The sequence below is a fragment of the Marmota flaviventris genome, chromosome 6 (genome assembly GCF_047511675.1).
Source record: "Marmota flaviventris isolate mMarFla1 chromosome 6, mMarFla1.hap1, whole genome shotgun sequence".
Classification (NCBI taxonomy): domain Eukaryota; kingdom Metazoa; phylum Chordata; class Mammalia; order Rodentia; family Sciuridae; genus Marmota; species Marmota flaviventris.
This window is the reverse complement of record NC_092503.1, coordinates 32,727,796-32,750,804: the sequence shown is the minus strand read 5'-3', so window position 1 is coordinate 32,750,804 and position 23,009 is coordinate 32,727,796. Positions and strand designations below refer to the sequence as shown.

The 23,009-nt window shown below is 39.4% G+C and overlaps 1 protein-coding gene and 1 pseudogene across 3 annotated transcripts in view; one reads left to right on the top strand and one right to left on the bottom strand.

Annotated features, from left to right (window-relative positions):
• Akap7 (A-kinase anchoring protein 7) overlaps positions 1 to 12,431 on the top strand; it is a 138,942-nt gene extending 126,511 nt beyond the window's left edge. For 2 of the 3 annotated variants that reach the window (XM_071613015.1, XM_071613016.1), the window contains one exon: positions 10,440 to 11,239. In XM_071613015.1, coding sequence (XP_071469116.1) covers positions 10,440 to 10,636 — 197 coding nt within the window. In that variant the 3' untranslated portion in view covers positions 10,637 to 11,239. Of the gene's footprint in view, positions 1 to 10,439; positions 11,240 to 11,303 lie in introns of those variants that run through there. The other variant, XM_071613014.1, reaches the window with a different exon arrangement.
• Positions 5,132 to 6,828, bottom strand: LOC114095258 (ribosome biogenesis protein NSA2 homolog pseudogene; annotated as a pseudogene).
• Positions 12,432 to 23,009: the final 10,578 nt, after the last annotated feature.

Below are 23,009 nucleotides of genomic sequence, written 5' to 3'. Positions count from 1 at the left end.
TTTCCGCTCTAATTTTAATGATTTCCTATCTTCTACTGCTTTTGGTATTGGTTTGTTCTTCTTTTTCTAGGACTTTGAGATGTAATTTTTAGTCATTTATTTGTTGACTTTTTCTTCTTTTAAGGAATGAATTCCATGCAATGAACTTTCCCCTTAGTACTGCCTTCATAGTGTCCCAGAGATTTTGATATGTTGTATCAGTCCTTCTAAGAATTTTTTAATCTTCTCCTTGATGTCTTCTCCAACCCATTTTTTCACTAAATAGCATAATGTTTAGTCTCCAAGTGTTGGGGTAGCTTTTGTTTTTTATTTTTCATTGATTTCTAATTTTATTCCATTATGATCTGATAGAATGCAGGGTATTATCTCTACTTTTTTGTATTTGCCAGGAGTTCCTTTGTGGCATAATATATGGTCTATTTTAGAGAGGATCTATGTGCTACTGAGAAGAAAGTATATTTACTCATTGATGGATAATATACTCTATATACATCAGTTAAGTCTAAGTTATTGATTGTATTATTGAGTTCTGTAGTTTCTTTGTTTAGTTTTTGTTTGAAAGATCTATCCAGTGGTGAAAGAGGTGTGTTAAAGTCACCCAGAATTATTTGACTCTTGAACTTGAGAAGAGTTTGTTTGATGAATATAGATGCTCCATTATTTGGGGCATATATATTTATAATTGTTATGTCTTGTTGATTTATGGTTCTGTTAAGCAATATGAAATGTCCTTCTTTATCCATTTTGATTAACTGTAGCTTGAAGTCTACTTTATTTGATATGAGGATAGAAACCCCTGCTTGTTTCCACAGTACATGTGAGTGATATGATTTTTCCCAATATTTCACCTTGTCTGTGAATGTCTTTTTCTATGGCATGTGCCTCTTGAAGGCAGCATATTGGTGGATCTTTTTTTTTTAATCCAATCTGCCAGTCTATGTCTTTTGATCGATGAGTTTAGGCCATTAACATTTAAGGTTATTATTGAGACATGATTAGTATTCACAGCCATTTTTGTTTATTTTTGGTATTTAATGTGACTTGGTTTCTCCTCTGATTATTTTTTCCTTTAGTGTAATACCTCCCTTTGCTGATTTTCATTGTTGTTTTTCATTTCCTTCTTGTGGAATATTTTGCTGAGGATGTTCTTTAGTGGAGGATTTCTAGTTGTAAATTCTTTAAACTTTTGTTTATCATGGAAGGTTTTTATTTTGTCATCAAATCTAAAGCTTAATTTTTCTGGATATAAGATTCTTGTTTGGCATCCATTTTCTTTCAGAGTTTGGTATATGTTGTTCTAGGATCTTCTAGCTTTCAGGGTCTGGATTGAAAAATCTGCAGAGATCCTAATTGGTTTTCCCCTATATATAATCTGATTCCTTTCTCTTGTGGCTTTTAAAATTCTATCCTTATTTGTTATGCTAGGCATTTTCATTATAATGTGTCTTAGTGTAGATCTGTTATAATTTTGTACATTTGGTGTCCTGCAATTCTCTTGTATTTGATTTTCCAATTCATTCTTCAGGTTTGGGAAATTTTCTGATATTATTTCATTGAAGAGATTATACATTCCTTTGGTTTGAATCTCTGTGCCTTCTTCTATCTCAATAAATCTTATATTTGGTCTTTTGATACTGTTCCATAATTCTTGGATGTTCTGTTCATGGTTTCTTATCATCTTCACTGTGTGGTCAACTGTATTTTCAAGATTGTATATTTGTCTTCACTATCTGATGTTCTATATTCCAAGTGATCTAGTCTGTTGGTAATGTTTTCTATTTAGCTTTTTATTTTGTTTATTGTTTTCTTCATTTCAAGGATTTCTGATTTTTTTTAGAATGTCTATCTTTCTTGAAGTACTCTTTTGCTACCTGTATTTTTTCCCTTATCTCTTTGTTGGTATGATCAATGGTTACCTGTATTTGCTCTCTTGTCTCTTTGTTGGAGTGATCAATCTTTGTCTCTATTTGCACATCACCTATATAATGAAATCAGGCTTCATGGCATGATACACAGGGCCCTTTATCCCTATCTGAGTCAGTCAGGTTTCTGTCACTGTGAGAGAATACCTAAGACAAACAGCTTGAAGGAGAAAATGTTTATTTTTGTTCACAGTTTCAGAGGTTTTAGTCCATGGTTGCTTGGTCACGTTGCTTTGAGCTTGTGACAACACAGTACATCATTGCAGAAGCACATGGTGGAAGAGGCTGCTCACCTCTTGGCAGCTGGGAAGAAAAGAAAGGAAGGGGCTGGTTCCCAGTACCCTTTTCGTGAGCACACCACCATTGACCTAACTTGCTTTCATGAGGACCCAAATCTTAAAAGTTGCACAGCCTCTCAATGTTGCAGGGACTGGGAACCAGTACTAATTTAACAAATGGTCTTTGAGTGATATTTAGGATCCAAACTATAACACTTTTTTTTTCTTTTTATACCTGGAAAATCTCTTCATTCCTCCTTATTCCTGTTTCATGGCTGAAAATTCTTACTCGCTAAACCGAAATATCTGCTCTGTGAAACCTACCTTGTTACCCCATTGAACCTTGAACATATTTTATTATAGCACTTAACCTGATGTTTTGCAATCATGATTTATTGGTCATCATTTTATGCAGTCAGAGACTATACATAATTCATTTTGTTAAATACTTAGTAGTGACAGATAGTTTAGGTACCTATGAATCTATTTCTTGACTAAATGAAAGAAGAATTATTTAGCAGATATTGGGTATAGTCTTATTAAAATAAGTTGAACTCAGACTTAATTATATCTCACATGTAAAATGTACTAATAAAATAATTATCTCATTTAGAGTACCTGCTGTGTTCTAGGTACAATGGTAGGTACTTTCTCTGCATTATCATTACTTCATGCAACATCAGTGCAAGGTGATTGTATTCCCCATGATAATCAACCTTACCTTTGGAGAAGTTGTAGACAAGGTTGGTGCAGATAGAAAACATCAGAATTGAGTTTCAAACTCATTTTTCTGTCATGGTTTTTCCTCCTTCCACATATATTAGGAATTTTGTCACTTCCTCATCAGTATTTTCCAAGCTTTCTAATAAGAAATGACAGAACTGAAGTAGAAAGTATATAGGGAGCAATGTAGATAACAATACAAATTCAGAATTGATGTTACAGACTGAGGAAAAAACTGTTTGTGAGGGACTGTTACATAAAAATGAGATGTGGAAGTAAGAGAGTTCTCAGGGATGTTGTTTAAAAGTAATCAGACAGCAGCTATGGCTTGTCCCTCTTTGATATAACCACATGAACCACAATCTTGAGTGTATCACTTATAGGTTTGGGGAATTCATACAAGATGTGTAGAATGGGGCCGGCTTTGGAAATGATGGAAGGAAGTGGAGATTCTAGATGTGGCAGCACTAGTGTGTTAACAGAGGAATGGAGGGTTCATAGCCCTTTGTCATTGTGACAGCTTTGACTGAGGCAGCCTGGTCCACCCTAGTTCACTCAGACTGCAGGTCACATGTCTGTGGGGATCTCATCTCCCCTTTGTTTCCTTTGAGATGGCTCTTGATAACTGCTTTCCAACTTAAAAATGTTGAGGGTGGGGGTGGATGGAGGGACATTTAGTGCAGCAGTCTGCAGAACTCAGGGCTGTTCTTTTGTACATATAGCATCATCCTTTTTCTGTTTACTCCTTGCTACTGAGGCCAGAATGAAACTTAAAAGACATGGTTTCTTCCCTTTTGAAGTTTATATTATAAAATGTGGTTTTAGAATTTTAATTCTAAAACTTTCTAGAGTGTGTTGGGGTGAATTTTAGTATTTGGCAAGAAGGGCAGGGGACTTTATAGGAGCATTTTCCTTGGGCATGGCTAATACTTTTGGTAGGTTTGGGTTCAAGGACAGTGTCAGTTTAGTGTGCACTCAAGGATGATTCCTGACCTGTCCTTCAGCACAGATTAGTTGCAGGTAGAGCACAAGGAAGCTGAGTGCCACCCTACCTCTTTGAATAACCTATAGATCTGTGTGTAGTGTTTCTTCTTTTGTGTTTTGTGGTCCTGGGTATTGAACCCAGGGCCTCTTGCGTGCTGGGAAGCTCTCTGCCACTGAGTTCTCAGCCTAAGTGCTTCTTTTCAATCAGATAGATGATTGAAAAGATGATCACATTTTAAAAAGAAAATTCCTCTTTCAAGGAAGACATACTCATGTTTCTAGAACAGGAAATACAAAGTTGTGCGAGTGAGGGGAAGATACAGAGGAAGCCTTCATCCAGAGACCAAGTAAGGTTTTGATTTTATCTTACCATTAACATATTTTACAACTTAATAAATAGTTCTCTTGAGGATTGTAGATATGTAAGGCTATTTGGTAGTATTTAAAAATGTTATAGTAATGGTGGTTTTCCTGATTATTTTATAGTTGTCCATGATTTATGGAGTCATTTGTATGAAACTGTTGTCAAAACTTATAGATAACAGAGATGAGAGGTGGGAACATGAGGTTAAGGGGATAATTCTATACACTGGGTGCATTGTGTTGACTCCCACAATATTTCTTTTAAGAAAACAATTTACCTGCAGCCCTGCCTGACTTAAGTCAATAGAATGTATACATTTCTCAGCAAATAACTTGTTATCTACAGGAGAAATGCAGGCCCCAAATGCTGATAAAAATACAAGTTATGTGGGTTGCTGGAGGGGGGACACTTTTGTAACCCTTACACAGACAAAGTTTCAGAACTCACAAAGATAAAGATAATTTCTCTTAAGAATAAAATCTGTAAGAACAGGTTCCAATTAAAACTGATCAGCATAGGCCAAAGTGACCTAGAGTTGCCCTGAGCCTTTACCATGTGCAGTGGAGACTTGGAATTTTGATACAGTCCCACTGTCAGTCAAAAGTCAAGAGGTGAACCTGGGTGGAACTCTTTGGAAACTTCCCTGGAACCCTCCAATAAAATTGAAGGACAGGAGGGGTGTGCTGTCTTCCTCTCTGAGTGGAAACACTCTTCTCCCTTGAGAGTGTCCTGTTTCCTTTTCCCTGTGCCTTCTAACAAACTCATGCTCTAATAAACTCATGCCTGCTACTCTGTGTAACATATCTGAAATCTTTCTGGTGTGATGCAAGAAGCAGTAAGAAAGGACTGCCTTGGCTGCCTCAGCTCTGTGGCAGGCTCTTATCCTGTAACGGAGTCAGTAAGGATACATTTATGCATCCATTATTTTCAGGATTGTTGATAACCTGGACATATTTTCCCCAAGTAATCCTGCCTCCTTGTGTCAGAAGCCTAATACTCATGTTCACCTCAATGACAGTGCCTTTGGTAATAATACCCACAATTGTAAATGGTGGGGATGTATTGGCAGGCCAGAGGTGGCGTTCAGTTCAGGATGGCCTTACTGAAACATAAGCTCATTGGCCTAATAAATCTTTCATATTTATGTGGATTTATCTCCAACATAGAGGACTTTATAACCATTCTGATCCATGCCATCTTTTTTTCTTTTCTGTCTCAATAACTTTTAATACCTCTGTTTCCCCCTGGGCAAGAGCAATGGGCAGAAATACTTTCCATTTTCCTGCCTTCAATTTTTGTTTTGTTTGACCATCTTGGAGAGTGCCTTAGCTTGGGACTCTGTGTCCAGCAGATAGCCAGGTACTGCTGTGGATGGGGCCTTTTCACATTCTTTTGCTTGCTGTTTTTTCCTTCAGGCATCTTGCTCTTTTTCATTTGCATTTTCTCATCATGGAGCTGCTTTTGGTAGAGCTTAGCCTTCAGACCAGTCTTTTTTATTTGTTTGTTTGTTTTTGCCTTTTTTGAACATTTATGTATCTCTTGGCTTTCCTTCTTCCTTATTTTATCATGGCAATCCAAACAATACTCGTAGCATTTATGGTATATTCATTTTGTGGTGGGGTGAAGCCATAGATGCACTGGATGCAGCCCCTGGGGCATGAAGAAGTTCTCATTTTCCCCAAATAAGGTTTTTAATAGTTGGGATGTGTTCAAGTGACAACATTTAATGTTTTAATATTTGAATCCTCTCATTTTAATGTGATTGTACCCTCCATGTCTTACATTTTATTCTAAAGAATATTTTCTTTGATCCTTTTTAAAAAACAAATGAGCATGACTTATTCAGTTAGGACAAATAGTCACCTAGATACCGGTGATGGGTAGGGGATGGTAAAGGTTTCTGGGACCCTTCATGTTGACATCAGCTACTGTTGGGTCAACTCACACATAAGACTAACTGAGTCACATTAATGTTGATCTTAAATTATTCTAGTAGATATAAAATATTCTTGTTACCACTAAGGAGTTCACTTATTTTATTTTTATGACCACAAGAATAAACTGTATCCTTGCATGAATTGGTATTAGAAATGTCAGGTAATATAAACAAAAGCAAACTCATAGGTCCAAATCCAGGGTTAATGTTGCCACCACTCTATGGAGAGTTACTTACTTGCTTACTTGAAGTTTGCTGAAAAGTTTCTTAAGTGTGTTCCTTTCAGTACAGTACTGTACTTGGTGGGCTTTAAAGATTTATTTTTTATTGCTTTTCTTTTATATTTTTTATATTCTCCTAAAATTGATCAAGGATATTTTCAGGAGATTTCTAAAATAACATGTCAAAGACAAAGGTTAGTCTGCTATTTTAGGTAGATATAATGTTAAGTAAATCACATAGGCCTAGAAAGGATATTTTTAATCAAGAGTCTGATGCTTTGGGAATATTTGTTGGAATATCTAAAGATAGTTTTTGTGAAGCCAGGCATGTGGCACATACCTGTGATCCCAGTGGCTTGGGAGGCTGAAGCAGGAGGATCACAAGTTCAAAGCCAGTCATAGCAACTTAGAGAGGCACAAAGCAACATAAGCGAGACCCCCGTCTCTAAATAAAATTTTTAAAAAGGTGGGTAAGGAGAGGTGGCTAAGGAGAGGTGGCTGGGGATGTGGTTCAGTGATAGAGTGCCTTGGATTCAATCCCTGGTACCAAGAAAAAAAAAAAAAAAAAGATAGTTTGTGTGTTGCAGCAGCATGTTGAGCTGCCATTGCTAACTAGGCTTCAGTTAAAATGAACGTAGTCATTCGTCTTAGAGGTCACTGTGAGACGCAGATACCCTTATTCAAGTAGTAAAGAAGAAAAACACAGCAGAACTTTATCTTAAAATGCCTCTTTGTAAAATTGATATATATTATGATTATATGTGACCACGGGATTCATTGTGATATGCACAAAATATCATTTGATCAATTTCATTCCCCAGTGAGCTCCCCTTTTCCCTCCTTGCCTCCCTCGTCTGATCCCCTTCTTCAACTCCTACTGGTCTCCTTTCTATTTTCATGAGGTCTATTTTTTAAAATTCATTTCTTAAATTAAGTTGAATTAAGTTTGCTAAGAGTGAGAACACATGCATTCTTACAGGAATGAGGATGCACTGTGTTCTTGCAGGGCTCTGCGATGAGCCTTGCTTTGGGCTGTCTCGTGCACCAATGTTAACAGCCTGAGGATGAATTGCAGACACTGTAAGGAGGACTGGAGTCCAGGATGGACCTGGATGATTCATTTGTATATTTGTTTTATTTTTTAATTAGTTAGTTACTTAGTTAGTTATTGTAGGTAATGAATATTTGTCCCATAGGTCAAAATTTTTGTCTTATTTACTAGTCTCACCAAGCAAAGTAGGTGTAGATTTTTCATATGGGTATATGACTCATTCTGGAATTCTCTTCTCTTGTTTTAAACTTAATATTAAATTTAAATTTATGGCTAGTAAGCTTTTTTTAGGAAAATGATAACATTTTAAAATGTTGCTACAGCTTTTAAGGATTTCAGTCAATTCCCTTGACTAACAAATATTTTTTGAGCTTGTATTGCAATTAATAAACTGCCATATTTTAGCAGAAGGGAAGATAACTGTGACACCTGAGACATGGTTTCTATACTCAAGGCTATGTCTTTACCAGAGCAGATGCTGAATCAATAGTTTTTTAATAAATACATCAGTAAATAATATTCATAATCTGTAAAGGAATCAAGGAAAGAAAGCCAGTGGAGTGTTGCTTTGTCCCTGATCTATCTTTGTAGGCTGGAAGAATTCTAAGCAAATTACAGGTCTCTGACAGACACTGGTTGATTGAATGACCAAATGGACATGTAGTGTCCATTGCTTGTGGATAGAGTTGTTGGAATCCAGGGGAGGAGCATCATTTCCAGTTGGGGAGGAAAGGCTCATGGATATGTGAGAGAAAGGGAGGGCTTTCTAAAAATAGGGAATGTTGTGGAGGCAATCACAGATAAGTTGGAGGCTGACTGTAGAAGTGCAGCAGTAGTGAGCTGTTAAGTTTGGAAAGTCCTGGGAGGCAAGCTTGTTTCCCTGTTGAATGAAGAGTAAAACTGATATTTTAGAAGAATTATGTATATCTAGAGGTATTATATTAGATACATTGAAAAAGGAGAAATCATGAAGCACATATTGACAAGGCTCAGTAATTAATTGAGTTGATGAGGGAAAGGAAAGTGTTTTGAATTTGATTGACTTGGGTAATAGTAAAAGCATACACAAAAATAGGACAGTTAGAAAATCAGCATTTTGTGGGTAGATTTTTGTATTTCAAATCTTTTAGCGTGGACTGATAGAAATGAGACCTGAGAGGGATCTTGGAGATTGACTTACTCATTAGACTCAAATTACCAATGAGAAAGCTGAGTAGGTTCTGGAACAGCCCTCAAACACATAATCTCTGACCTAGGCACAGAGCTCAAATAGGGTGGCAAGTGTAGAGTCATTTATAGTGTTTTGAAGGTTATTTAAGTAGTATTCGTTTGCAGCCTGACTTTCATTTTAGAATTGAAGAGCCATTATACAAATAAATTGCAGGTAACGTACTAGGAGATACCGTCTATGTAGTATAAACACTGTGTTTAAGATTGAAATAAAAATCTTTTAAGTGTTTTTCAGTGTACTCATTCATTCTTACTGGTAAAAACAATCTGAACTTAAACTTGTACCCAAAAGTCATACCAGTAGTGAATTTGTTTGTCTTTCATTTCAAATATCCTGGCATATTTATATTTAGTAGATTCTATGCAGTTATCACCAAGTTGAAGCTTATCAATTCTAAACATATTTTGCACAGAAAATGTTTTGTCTTAGACCTTTGATCATCGGTCTTAGATGTCATATTTTCACATTTAAAGGGAAGTCAGTCTCTAAGGCTTCCTTCTGTTAGTGTCTCTAGATGAAGGGTCTTAACCCATCTACTCTTCTTCTTGGGATGACTCCAGGAAGGATGGGGCAGTTATAAGTAGAATTGGTCTTGAATGTACATTACAGAAAAATGATAGGGCTCTGAAGGAGTGATGGGGCCCAATCTCACCTTTTGCATATCTGTTTTTGTTCTTCAATTCCTGTTACACTGAAGATAGAAAATAATGCCCACCTTCCAGCTCATATCCTTTGTTATCTGCCTGTTCTTGACCTGAATATGTAAGAGCAACACTGGTTTTGCCTTCTGGAGCTCATGGGACTTTCCAAAAATTGAGCTGAGCTTAATGTGTGAACATTCTGATAACTTCTTTGCTTCTAGCCATCTGCCTTCCTGGGCTCACACCTTAGTGGAAGAAGATAGGGTGCTAAATAGGCCTGGGGAAAGAGCCCTTTGTTCCTCAGTAAAAGCAAAAGAGGAAGAGAGTGACTGGGCAGCGTGTAGCATGAGAATAGAAGGTAACTAGTTCTTTTATAGTAAGATGAAGGGTGGAATTCTTAAACCTGGATTATCACTAGTAGGGAATTAGAATAACCATAAGATAGTAGCATCTAATAATTTGCCATCATACTCCTAACTCTTATTTGAAGAACTTTTTGTTTCTCAAATTGCAGTAATAGCACTGAGATTTAAAAGAAAATTATTAGTTATATTTGCTTATTTTCAATCAGTTTCTAGTGGTAATAACTGCTTTTGTCTTTAGGGGAGTGCTGAGAGTTTAACAACCAATCTACAGGATAAGCATTTTAAAATTAGTGATCCCAAGCAATGAGATGATAGGGAAGTCTTGATGATCTCAGAGCTGGCATTGGAGAGAGAGAAGGAGGTAAATTCACATGTCTGAGGCTCTAGGTGGTGGGCAGATGCACTTCAGTAGTAGGAGTTAGCTTTGGAGGAGAGAACAAACATTCTGCGTAGAAATGGGAAACTAGCAGCATTGCTAGTTGGCGTTTCTAGGCTGGAGCTAATGAATTTCCTTTTAACCTGAAATTTTCAGGAATAGTCAGGTTCCTACTTCTGCAAATACCATATGAAAAGACAACCCACTGTTCTTGGATTTATAGACCTAATTTACCAGATTGAAGGACACTTGCTCTTTTTAACTAGCTGAACTAGCTGGCCCCTGCATGGCTGAGTTGCTATGGTAATATGAGCTCAGTGACCTCTCTTCTCTGTTGTGGAATGTAGGTGAAAAGGACGGAGGGGAGCCGGATGATGCTGAACTGGTAAGGCTCAGTAAGAGGCTGGTGGAGAACGCGGTGCTCAAGGCTGTGCAGCAGTATCTGGAAGAGACACAGAACAAAAAGCAGCTTGGGGAAGGGAGCTCTGTGAAAATCGAAGAGGCTGAGCGGAATGGCAATGACAGTGATAACAACAGGAAATGAGACCCCAGCAGATTCCTGCTGCTCTGTGAAAAGCATCCTGCTCCCCTCTGCCAAGGCTCCGGACTGACTTGCAATGTGCTTTTTAAGCATCTCTTATCCAATCCATGGAGGTTGCCCAAAGCTTTCATGATAGATGCCTTTGCATTTCTGAAACAACAGAAGAGAAATGGAATGCTGGGACTAGCAGGGGAAATTAATTTCTGGAAGAAAGATGGCCCAAGTTTCACTTGCCCTCAGCCAGGCACAAGGGAGGGGGGACTTTGGATCACGCCTCCTGGACTTAGAAGCTGCAGGAGAGGTCTTGCCATAAATGGAACACTGCCATTTATATTGTGTAGGACATTTGACTAATTTATCTGAGGCCAAAACTCACACACAGCTATCAAGTGCTAAATTTAAATTCATCACTGTTGAGATTATCATCTGTGTAGTTAATCCATAATGTTTTATGTTGTTCTCAGTGTGCTGTCATTGGGTAGTGATCTTTCTTTACAGTAAATTATGTTTCATGTAAATGATATATTTTCGGCAAATGAAACCTTTTCTATAAAATGTGGGCAACATTTCAAAGGGTTTTTAACCTTATTTTGATAAGTCAATATGCCATATTTAATGTATTTCATTGACATTTGTACTTTAAATGTATTATATAATTTTTTTCCCTTAGGCAAGAAACCTGTTGGAATTCAAGACTTAATTAATGAAGCTTTACATCGAGAAAGGATGGGTCTCAAGGCCAAGGTGCAACAGATAAAGAAACTTTTATTAAAGCCTGAGACTCAGGCCAAAATTAGGAGGGAGCTTTTTGAAGGAAGACTTATTGACAATAGTAATCAAGCAAATCATGTTGAATTCAGCGCAACTTTGACATAAGCTTTTTGTTGTTATCATGATAACATAGTTATGAAATCTTTTCAGCTTCTTAAATATCTCTTTGGTAAATACCAAAGTATTCTGATAGGTTCTATACAACAGTGAACCAACATTTGGTAAGGAATTTCTTGCCAAAGAAAACCAATTTTGCCCTGTTATTTTTTGAGCTCAACTTGTGTTTTAGAATAATTGTTTCTGTAATATTGAGTCACTTTATAGAAATGACTTCCTAATTAGCTGTTGTGAGATGTTTCTTGGTCTTCGCAGACAAAAAAATACAGACTGTGAAAAAATCATTTACAGAAAAGAACAAAACCAACAACAGTATTTTAAGGGTCACTTGCTTCCTGTTGACATGATATTAAATCAAAAGAAGCATTGTCCAGCTGTCTACATTTAGTGTTACTTTTAATGAAAATTTGAATGTTTATTGAACATTAATAGTACTTGAATGAACATTTATAAATATAGTAATTGTAATCACTGGTTAAAATGTTTTATAATACCCATATGTATTATTTTTCATTGATCAAAATGTAATTTGCTTTGTCATTTCTTAATGAATGAATGTTTCAGATTTTATTTTCTACTTTTTTGAAGATAAGCCCCAGGTCTTATCACATCCCTTATAATTTGAATTTGTTTGCACTGGTTCAATTTTAAAGAGCATTCTTGAAAAATTTCTCCCCATATGATTATTGGTAACAGCTTTTTTTCTATAGTCATTGTAAAATTGCTGCTACTCATAGATCATGATGGAAGGAGAAATGATTGGAGATCAAATATGTAATCATTCAAATATAAAATCCAGTTTGCTCATGGATTTTAGCTATTTTTTCACTGGATAAATTATATTACATTTATTTATAAGTGAGTTTATGCATTTTCATGCCTCTTAATAAATGTATTGTTTTCCCTTGTTGCTTTCCTTTCTTTTTCTTACTCTTGGAAGTTGTTGGGTCTGTGCTGGTTCACTGAAATCAGGAATAGGAGCTCTGATAGTTTCAGTGTTTGTTCACTGTTATGTTCTTATCTTCATGCTAAAAGAGCACAGTTGTCAAAGCACCATCAACTCTAGACTTTTAAACCATTTCAAGTAAGTCAGCTTCACAGAGAATTAACAACAGAACATTAAATTCAAATAAAATCTAAATAGTGTCCTATGAACAATTAACCATGTATCACCGAAGTGACATCAATAGCAAAGACAAAAGGACTAGACCCACCCCGGGCAGAGGGAGCTGAGCTGTGTGCTCTGGACCTTTTTTCAGTGATTGAGGCCCTTCTTGGCCTTCTTAAGTAGCCCTTAGGTAGAAAACAAAGATATTTTTAGCTTGCATTGTGTTTCAAATGAGAAAGCACACTGGAAGAAGTTGAGGTTCTTATCCAAGGCCATGCTGTTGTTAGGGATCTGGACACAAACGATAATCCAGATGTCCCAGTGCTACTTTCATCCTCTCATAACCTGGTGAACAGTATTTCAGGAGAGAGAGCTCTTCTCAGCATCCATCTTTAAACATCTTATTCCAGTCCATCTGAAAAGCTTAAGGGCTAAGAAAGGGTATTCACTTTTAATCTGGATTCCATGTCTTACTGTGACTTTAGCTGAGAATCGTATTTTCCACTTGTTAAATATCCACTAAGGCTAAGATTGTGTGTCAGGTGATTTGGGCACATGGTTGAATCCTCACTGATCCTATTAGGAAGTAATTAATGCTTTTTTCATATTAGAAAATGGGGGCTCTACATGGTTCGATGGCCCATCATCATAAAGCTAATAAAAAGTATGGCTAAATTTAATTTTGAATCTATTCTACTTCAAAGCTGACACTTTCTACAACATATCACTTCCCTCTTCACCAAGTACCATATATATCACAAATTAAGATGTGTAACAAAGGGAAAGTCACTTTCTTTTGACTAAACAAGCTCCCACACAGATCTGAATTTCTGTGAACACTATGAGAGTGTTCAGCTGATGTGATTTGAGGATAAAGGATTCTAATCCTTATCAATGAAGTATCCATTTAAGCAGGCTTATAAAAACAATGGAAGGTATAAAATAAAATTTCTTCATTTTTCATTTTTAAAACCTAATATGACATCAATGCAAAATCTAAGTATGGGATCTGACATGTTCAAGATGACATTATTCCCATGAATAAGAGGGATAGAATAATTGCTCTTTAGGTCATACAGCCAGAGCATGTTGTCCTCAAATGATCCTGTATATGATACAGTCTTTTCTTTTGACAGGGAGGCTGCATGGCTGGTGACAGTGCTGACCAGGGACAGGAGGTGGGGACTGTAGCTTCCACCACTGAGTCTATCACTGGCTATGATCTAGAGCAAACCAGTTCATGTTCTTGAGCCTCACTTCCCAATCTATACTTTGGAGAAGGTTGACCAGGTGATTTTAGCAATCCTAGATTAGCATTCTTTGTGACTATGCCACAGTACCACTCATGCTACATTGTGTGCAACCACCTAGATTGGGCCACACTCTCCCATCTACTGGAAATAGAGGCTTAAACTTCCAGAAGACTTTACATTCTGTTTCACTTGTTTGGTTGTCAATTTATACAGTGAAAGCCCAGTGGCACCTATTCGCATTTATAGCCAGATTCCAACATTCTGGGGGATCAGTCACTAGAAAAATAGCAGATTGTATGTGAATAAGGGTTATGCAAAGTAGTATTTTCAATAGCAGAATAAGATTTTGTTGGCTTTTAACTTGGGCCCGTTTGTACGATGTTAGATTGTATCAGTCCTCAGCATAGACTAACTGGAGGCCCTTGAGATATACAGGTTTGTATCTGTTATCTGAAATGCTTAGGATAAGAAGTGTTTGAGATTTTGAATTTTTTTAGACTTTGGAATATTTGAGATATCTTAGGTAGAGGACCCATGAAATTCATTTGTTTCATACAGACCTTATTTATATAGTTTGAAGGTAATTATGCAGTTTTTAATGTGCCCACATTTTAACTACAACCTATCACATGAAGTCAGATATGGAATTTTCCACTTAATGGTGTCATGCCAGACCCTGCCCCCAATATTGGATTTTGGAATATTTAAGATTTCAAAGTTTGGGGTTAGCGATATTCAACCTGTACTAGAGTTATATCTGAAGCATACTTAAGATTCAAATTATTTACTTCAAACTCCCAAGTGTGTCACCTCCCAGTCACCCCATGTTTCAGGAAAGAGGTAATGAAAGCAACTTGACTTTATGTTCTAAGCATCATTTCAGGACTCTGATCAATAAGATGGGTTTGCCCCTCTGTACACTCAGTTATGGATGCATAAACCAGCTACCATGTTCTGTAACAATTTATTTTATTATATAATCAAAGAAAACAAACTTATAGTGTCTCCAAATATATATTGATAAATGGATAACCCTCTGTCACTCTTTGTTTTCAGCACTTTCAAATATCACCTATAATAATTTTTTCTTGAAAAAAAGCATAGGTGCATTCTTGAATACATAGTTTTGCAGTTTGATAGAATTCATCTAAAAAAGAAAGAAACCCAGCACACTTAAAACCAAAATACTTTCCATGTCCCTACGTGAATTTGATAGCAGGACACATGCTAACAAAACAAACCTCAAGATTATTTCATTCACAGTAAAAATGAATATTACAGCAATTCACTCAGAGTCAGTGAATTTAAAATTGTGATACAAGCTACAGCCCTTCTTTCTTGGATAACTGTTTTGGGGATAATAAGGCTCATTTATAAGGTAATTTGAGAGCTTCTGAAGGCAGGTACTATTATCATCTGCAGTGTTATGTGCACAGAGCCACTTACTGGTACCCATTAAACGTAACTGATAGATTCAGGTAATTGGGATGATTTCAAAATGAAAACTGCAATATTTATTTCTCTACATATCCTATCATTAGTCACTTATTGGAAGGCCAAGACATTCTGTTATAGCAAGGCCAAGACATTCTGTTATAGCATCTAAGGTAGAAACAATAAAACTGAGAAATCAATTCATTATTTCCAGTAAACCAATGTTGCTTTTCCTATAATGATTCAAATTATTCCTGAAAAGCTACTATATGACACTGTACTATAAATTTATGTTACATTTTTGGACTCATTTTAGGAAACTGACAGTTCTGTTTGTTGTCCTGCCAACTTAAGCAGATATGGCGTATGCAGCTTTTGTTCTTTAGTAATCATATTACTAAGTAGTACAGCACACTCAATTACTCCCCACAGTTCCTACCCCAAACTACCGGGGCACAATATCTCTATGTTATCTTTGAACCAAAAGGCACTGTAATTTCTTCACTGATTTTTTTTTTCAACTACACATATTTTATCTTCTCCATAATTAAAAAAACTCTTTTTGAATACACTCATATGGGATATATAAAGTTGTAGGAAGCAAGAACACAAAGAAATTAAGAATCTTTATAGTTGGACAGAAATTATAGTGGCCAGGAAATAATACATATGCATCAGTCCAAAGAATATCTAATATGATAATTGAGGTAGAAAAATAGCACAAATATGCAACAGTAGGGAGAGACTCGGCATATCTTTTTAAGATTCTGGAAGACAAATTTGGAAGCTGTTTTTATCAGGTCCATGCTTGGAAAGTATCTTTAGGGAGAGGCATATGACAAGGACTTTTGAAGGTTTAGTGTACATTTGTCACACTTAGTGACTGCCCAGCATCTCTTTGAGCACATTTCCTTTGTTTATGCACCTACCTACCATGTGAGCCCTACTTCCCCAGGATAGAAACCCCAGTGTGGCAGCCTGGAACTCACTGTCTCAGCCTTCTAGGTCACTGAAGCTAAGATGTGGGACCTAGGTTCTAACAAGAACAGGAAACCCTGCATGGAGTCTCTGTTCTGGTGAGGATGGTAGAGAGAGATCTACCTCTCAGGAGCAATAGTGGCAAAGGTCCTTTTGGAATATACATGCCCTTGGTAGGCAATGGCAGCAGGGTCCCTCTGGGCAGTGTAATGGGGCCTTGCTTCTGCCGCTGGCCCACTCATCTTGATTCTCTTGACCTTCTGAGAATTCCAAGAGCTACCAAATATCTTTTCTTTTGTGGGGTGGGGGTACTAGGGATTGAACTCAGGGGCACTCGACCACTGAGCCACATCCCCAGTCCTTTTTTTGTATTTTATTTAGAGACAGGGTCTCACTAAGTTGCTTAGCATCTCACCTTTTGCTGAGACTGGCTTTGAACTCAAGGTCCCCCTGTCTCAGCCTCCCAAGCCGCTGGGATTACAGGCATGCGCCACCACCATGCCTTTTAATCAGTTCCCTTTCCACTTAAACTTGCTAAAGTTGGCTCTGTTGCTTACAACTAAAAATCCTAATACAGGATTAATGCATTTCACTAAATCAGAATTTAACACATGGCACAATTGGCATTTTGGATTAGATACTTCTTGGTAGTGTGGGATGATTCTGTAGGAAGTCCCCATTTCTGACCTCCAGGTACTGAATGTCAGCAGCAGGCTCCAGTTTTCTTAGCAACTACATCTGCCTCCCACTTTTCCCAAATCCTCTGTGATTGGACAGTTGGGGGATTTATTATTAAATAGTGCTCTCCCAGGAGCATAAAACAGTTAATACTCCTTCTCATTTCCACTTTATCAAGAAGTAATTTAGTCTCAAAGGGTACATGCTTTCTGAGGCTCTGTATACACACTTATCAAGCATCCATATGGAAAAAGAAAAATGAAGCCACACATATTTTGTGTGATATGGATCAGAACACCTGTTACTGCACTTGAAAAATGGTGGGAAGGATCTGTTGTTACGGTAGTTATGATATCATTGTGGCATGAATTGTCTTGATTTGTATGATTTTAGGGAGTAGAGATTAGAAAGAAAAAGGTATTGGAGCAGGCTGTGCTCTACACCATACTGTCTCCATTGTCTGCTAGGAAAGCAAAAACTTTCAAAGGAATTCACCCAAACCTGCAGAGACTTCATGGAACTCTACCATGGTTTCTTGCAGCCTAAGGTTGTGCCTCTGGGATGACCCAGCCCTCCTTTGAATTCCTGCCTGGGAAAGGTCAAGGTTTCCCAAAGGAATTTGCCTTTTGTTCCAGTCAACACTTGACCATGGGCCCCTGACCTCCCTTTCATAGAGCATTCACTAAAGAAAGCTGATAATTGTAAATCTGTCCTCTGTCCCTTTAAGAAGTGTATGTCCTATAACCCAAGGATGTGTCTGAGAAGGACTTGAAAGCCATTCCTTTGAAATAGAATCCCTTTCTCTTTGAGAGGTAAAAACCCTAACTTCCATAAATGCCAGTCAGTGGACAAGATGTCCTGCCCCTTTGGCCTGTGCACAGTATTCTTACCTGCTGTTTGTAATTTCCCCTCCCCTGACTCTGCTCCAGATCCTGATTGCTCCCAATCCTTACTCCCTCATTTTCCTTTAAAACAAATGCCTGTCACCCCTAAAATTGAAATGGACTCCTTGCTGCAGAAGTTCCTGAGTAAGAAACTGGGCAGAGGAAAAGACATATCTTTTCTTCTCATCACTAGGATCAGGGCTGAGGCACCTATAACAAAGACACATTAATAAGAAAAAAAACATGTAAATTAATTTAATGTAAATTTTATATGTCACAGTTATACTGAGCAAGGGCTGGTTGCCTGACACACATGGGAGCTGACACTCTTAACGCTGAATTTTGCAGAAAGACCTTTACTGAAGGTTACCTGACAAGGAGACAGGAAGCAAACTCAAATCTGTCTCCCAGATTGCCCAGTGAAGAGGGGTTTTAAGGGTTTTTGGAGTTAATGAGTTTGATAATGTCTCAGGTCTTGATTGGACACGGTTGGCATATTTCAAGGTTTTTACTCTTTTAGTACTATATTGTAATTTCATGGTCTAGTCTATGAAGCTCCCAGTCCTGAATCTAATGTTCCACTACTGGTCTTAGATTTTTAGTTTCATTAGCTTAGGGTCATCCTTACATAAAAATTTAAGGTGCTTCCAGGAAGTGTCCTGTAAAAGATCATATATTATAATTGGGAATGAAGAAATTATTTTAAAATGCTTACCAGTAGGGAAAAGAGCTTAACTCCATTCTGATTTGGGTGTTTTAGTGGGAGTGAGTGTACAGGGACTCAGTGTCAGAAGTAAAAAGTGCAATGCACATGAGATTATGGCATCTGTTTGTTGACTGGCAGTTATCAAAGTTAGGATTCTGTTCTGTGAAGTCTGGGACACAGAGGTCTCTCTCTCTCTCTCTCTCTCTCTCTCTCTCTCTCTCTCAATGCATTATAATTATACAAATGGCAGGATTCATTGTGATATATCTATACATGCAATAACATAATTTGGCCAGTTTCAGTCCCCAGTTCCACCCCTTCCCTTGCCCTCCCCACCTTCCTTCTACTGCCCCATCCTCTACTGATCTCCCTTCTATACTTTCACGAAATCCCCCCGCCTTTTCTCTCTAGCTTCCATATATGAGAATGAACACACTACCCTTGTCTGTCTGAGTCTGGCTTATTCACTTAGCATGATATTTTCCAATTCCGTCCATTTTCCTGCAAATGACCAAATTTTTTCTTCTTTATAGATGTGTAAAACTTCCACTGTGCATCTATGTCACATTTTTTTTCAATCCATTCATCTGTTGACAGGTACCTGGGCTGGTTCATTCTTTTGACAATTATACTCTTGGGAATGGCTCTTTGGTCCTTGAGTGATGCTTCTGAGATGCAAAGAGATATATATTATAATTGTAAATCTTTTAGAAAATTCCTAGCAGAAAGTTGTGGCCAATTGAGCAAGGGCTTGTTTTCAACTGAGACCTGTGGAAATGGAGGCCCAGAGAAATAGAGAAATTGTGTGTGTTGATGCTAAATATGAAGAAGTTGATAGGTGTCAAGTATGAGCAGAGGGGAATATTTTCTGAGGGTGATAAACTGAGAGAAACTGGCCCATCCTCTTTGTTCAGATTCTTCCTGCTATCTGTAATTCTTTAGAGGTTAAGATGTTTCTTTCCTCTGCTGTAGGAAGGCATCTTTCCAATGAGGGTCTTATCATGGGAGGAAGATCAGAGTATTCCAGGGAGAAAAGTAGGAGGAGGCCAGAGAGTCCTTCCTGCTTCTGCTCAAATGCTGAGTATCATATTTTGGCATAGCCTGCCCTGAACCCCACACCTGTTTATCCCACTTTAACCAGAGCCCATGTTTATTTATATTTGACACTGTCCTCTCTCCTCAAGCTTGGCTGGATAGGGATTTCTGGATTCTGTTTGGGGTCGTTGGAGACACAGTGCCCAAGACCTCAGAGACAACCAAAGCAGAACATGGTGGTTGCCACACTCCCACCTGGAAGATTTTAAAGGAGAGAACACAGGGGCTCCTTCTGGGTTGGGTCTGCTGCAGGCGGACCCACCTGCTGCTATGGTGCACAACTGTTCTCCCAGGGAGGGAAGGTAGGCAGGGCTTGCCATGGGTGGCACAGGGTGAGAAGGTACAAGACCTGGGAAAGGTGGTCGGAGACCACCTGGAGCAGAGTTGCATCCTCTGGAGGCAAGGAAGGGGTTTAGGGGTATTGTGGAAGAGCCTCAGAAGGAGGACATCTCGGAAGGCCAGTTGGAAACAAGCGTCAGCTCCTGAGAGTGTGAAACTGCCCAGCCGAGGTGCCCCTGGCATCTTCTTCCTGCCAGAGCATATGCTCTTATGGGTGAAGAACATGAGGAGCCATGGAGGAGGCAAGGGGGAGGGCAGGGCTGCAGGACCCCATAGTGCTCCACCTTCTTTGCTGAAGCAACTGGGGACAGGGAGGAGAATGAGGTCTGAGTCAGGTGGGGTTTTAACTATCACAAAATGATGGCATGTATGACTGAAAGTGACTGTGGGATAATTACAAAAGAGAAACCCTGAAACACAAAGCCCTTCCAGAATGTTTATCCTGGTGGAGATCACCAACGCAGAATAAAGTTTAAAGAGACGGAGGAAATAAAAGCAAATCTGTGTTTAGATAACGTCACAAGTCCTGTTGGTTCAACAAACTGGTGGCTGCAAAATGAATCGACTGAATTAGGTTTCCATTGCCTCTGCCAGGCCAAATGAAAGCTCATCCTGTGGGAGGGGGAGGAGAAGAAGTAGGGAGAGGACATGACAGCTAGATGCAGTGGAGATGGGAGGGCCTCCCCTGACTTGCTCTGGGTAGTTGGTTGGGGGTGATGCAAGGACAGTTTCCCTCCTTAAGCCTGGGGAATCTGATAGTAGGGAGATCCTTTGCCAAATTTCTGGTGGAAGTGGAGAAGTGTCTAGCTTTACCTGAAAGTGACCCTTGCTCCTGTCCTGGAAATCGGTTATAAGAGCAGAAATGGTGGTGGGTCGTTTTAGGGCTCGAGGAGGCAGAAAAGAGCTCACACCCCCACCACTTGATCAGTTTTCTAAAGACCCAGTGTCAAAATCTCAATCCTAGAATGGGCAAAAATATGGTTCCCAGAAAAAGAAATCACCAAAATCATACCTAAGGATGTGGATCTCACTTACCTAGTAGTCCCCATGATCTAAAGTGGATATGTTCCAAAACTCCCAGTGAATACTTGAAATGGTGGATAGAACAGAACCCAATATATACCTTATTTTTTTCCTGTACATACATAACTATGGGGAAAGTTTAATTTTGAATTAGGTACAAGAGACAAACAATAACGAATAAAATAGAACAATTATATGATTTATTTAAAATTTATAAATTGTCCATTTCTAGAATTTTACATTTAATATTCCCAGTATTTAATATTTCTAGTTATCATTGGTAACTGAAAGTTGGAAAGCAGGTTTGGCTGGGGGTAACTGAAACCATGGGATCATTACTATTACTAATACTTAAATGAAACAAGTTAAATAAATAATGAAATTTACCATTTACAGACTTAAAAAAAAACAGAGAAGTGAAGAATTAACAGTTTGATAAGACATGGGCTTGATGCAGTATTTGAATCAGGAGCTTTCACATCCTCTGCTAGGAATATAAGTTGATACCACATTTTGGGAAGGCAATTTAATGAAATCTGTGATGAAGAACCAAGAAAAAGTGTTAACCCAGCAGTTAATTCCACTTCAATTTTTTTCAACTATTATATTTGCATCAGTCTGCAAAAATGTTCACTGCAGCATAGTGTATGATAACAACATCATTAAAAAGCAAACAACTTGGTTGTGTGGTGACGTCTTTGCTGAAGAGCGCGCGGACCCCAAACAAGTTAAGCTGGTGGGCTGTGGCAGGAAAAAAAGTTTTCTTAAAATATGGATGGGGTGTCTTCAGAGACTAATGAAGAAAAGGAAAACAAGAACATATAATAAAGTGATAATATAAATTCATCAGAGTCAAAACTGAGGGACTTTAGATACCACCTGTCATCTCCTGTTGTTTTGAGTAAGAGTGAGAAAACTGAGGCTCAGGAAGATTAAATGAATTATCTAAAGTTGGCATCACAGAGAAGAGGAGCAGTCGCCTGCTGAGAGGCTGAGCCGCCCCCTCCCCCTGCGCCGGCATAGTAGAGGGAACTGGGACCAAAGACAGAGCAGGCCCAGCGGCCTGCTGAGGGGCAGAGCCGCCCCCCACCCCCCTCGCCTGCCAGGTAGGGGAAGGGTGACCACCGACAGAAAAGGCCCAGTGGCCCAGGGCGGGACAGAGCTTCCAATCACTCCTGCAAGGTAGGCGGGCCTGCGACCCACCGGCAGAAGAGGAGCAGTCGCCTGCTGAGAGGCTGAGCCGCCCCCTCCCCCTGTGCCGGCATAGTAGAGGGAACTGGGACCAAAGACAGAGCAGGCCCAGCGGCCTGCTGAGGGGCAGAGCCGCCCCCCACCCCCCTCGCCTGCCAGGTAGGGGAAGGGTGACCACCGACAGAAAAGGCCCAGTGGCCCGCGTCGGGACAGAGCTTCCAATCACTCCTGCAAGGTAGGCGGGCCTGCGACCCACTGGCAGAAGAGGAGCAGCCGCCTGCTGAGAGGCTGAGCCGCCCCCTCCCCCTGCGCCAGCATAGTAGAGGGAACTGGGACCAAAGACAGAGCAGGCCCAGAGGCCTGCTGAGGGGCAGAGCCGCCCCCCACCCCCCTCGCCTGCCAGGTAGGGGAAGGGTGACCACCGACAGAAAAGGCCCAGTGGCCCAGGGCGGGACAGAGCTTCCAATCACTCCTGCAAGGTAGGCGGGCCTGCGACCCACCGGCAGAAGAGGAGCAGTCGCCTGCTGAGAGGCTGAGCCGCCCCCTCCCCCTGCGCCGGCATAGTAGAGGGAACTGGGACCGAAGACAGAGCAGGCCCAGCGGCCTGCTGAGGGGCAGAGCCGCCCCCCACCCCCCTCGCCTGCCAGGTAGGGGAAGGGTGACCACCGACAGAAAAGGCCCAGTGGCCCAGGGCGGGACAGAGCTTCCAATCACTCCTGCAAGGTAGGCGGGCCTGCGACCCACCGGCAGAAGAGGAGCAGTCGCCTGCTGAGAGGCTGAGCCGCCCCCTCCCCCTGCG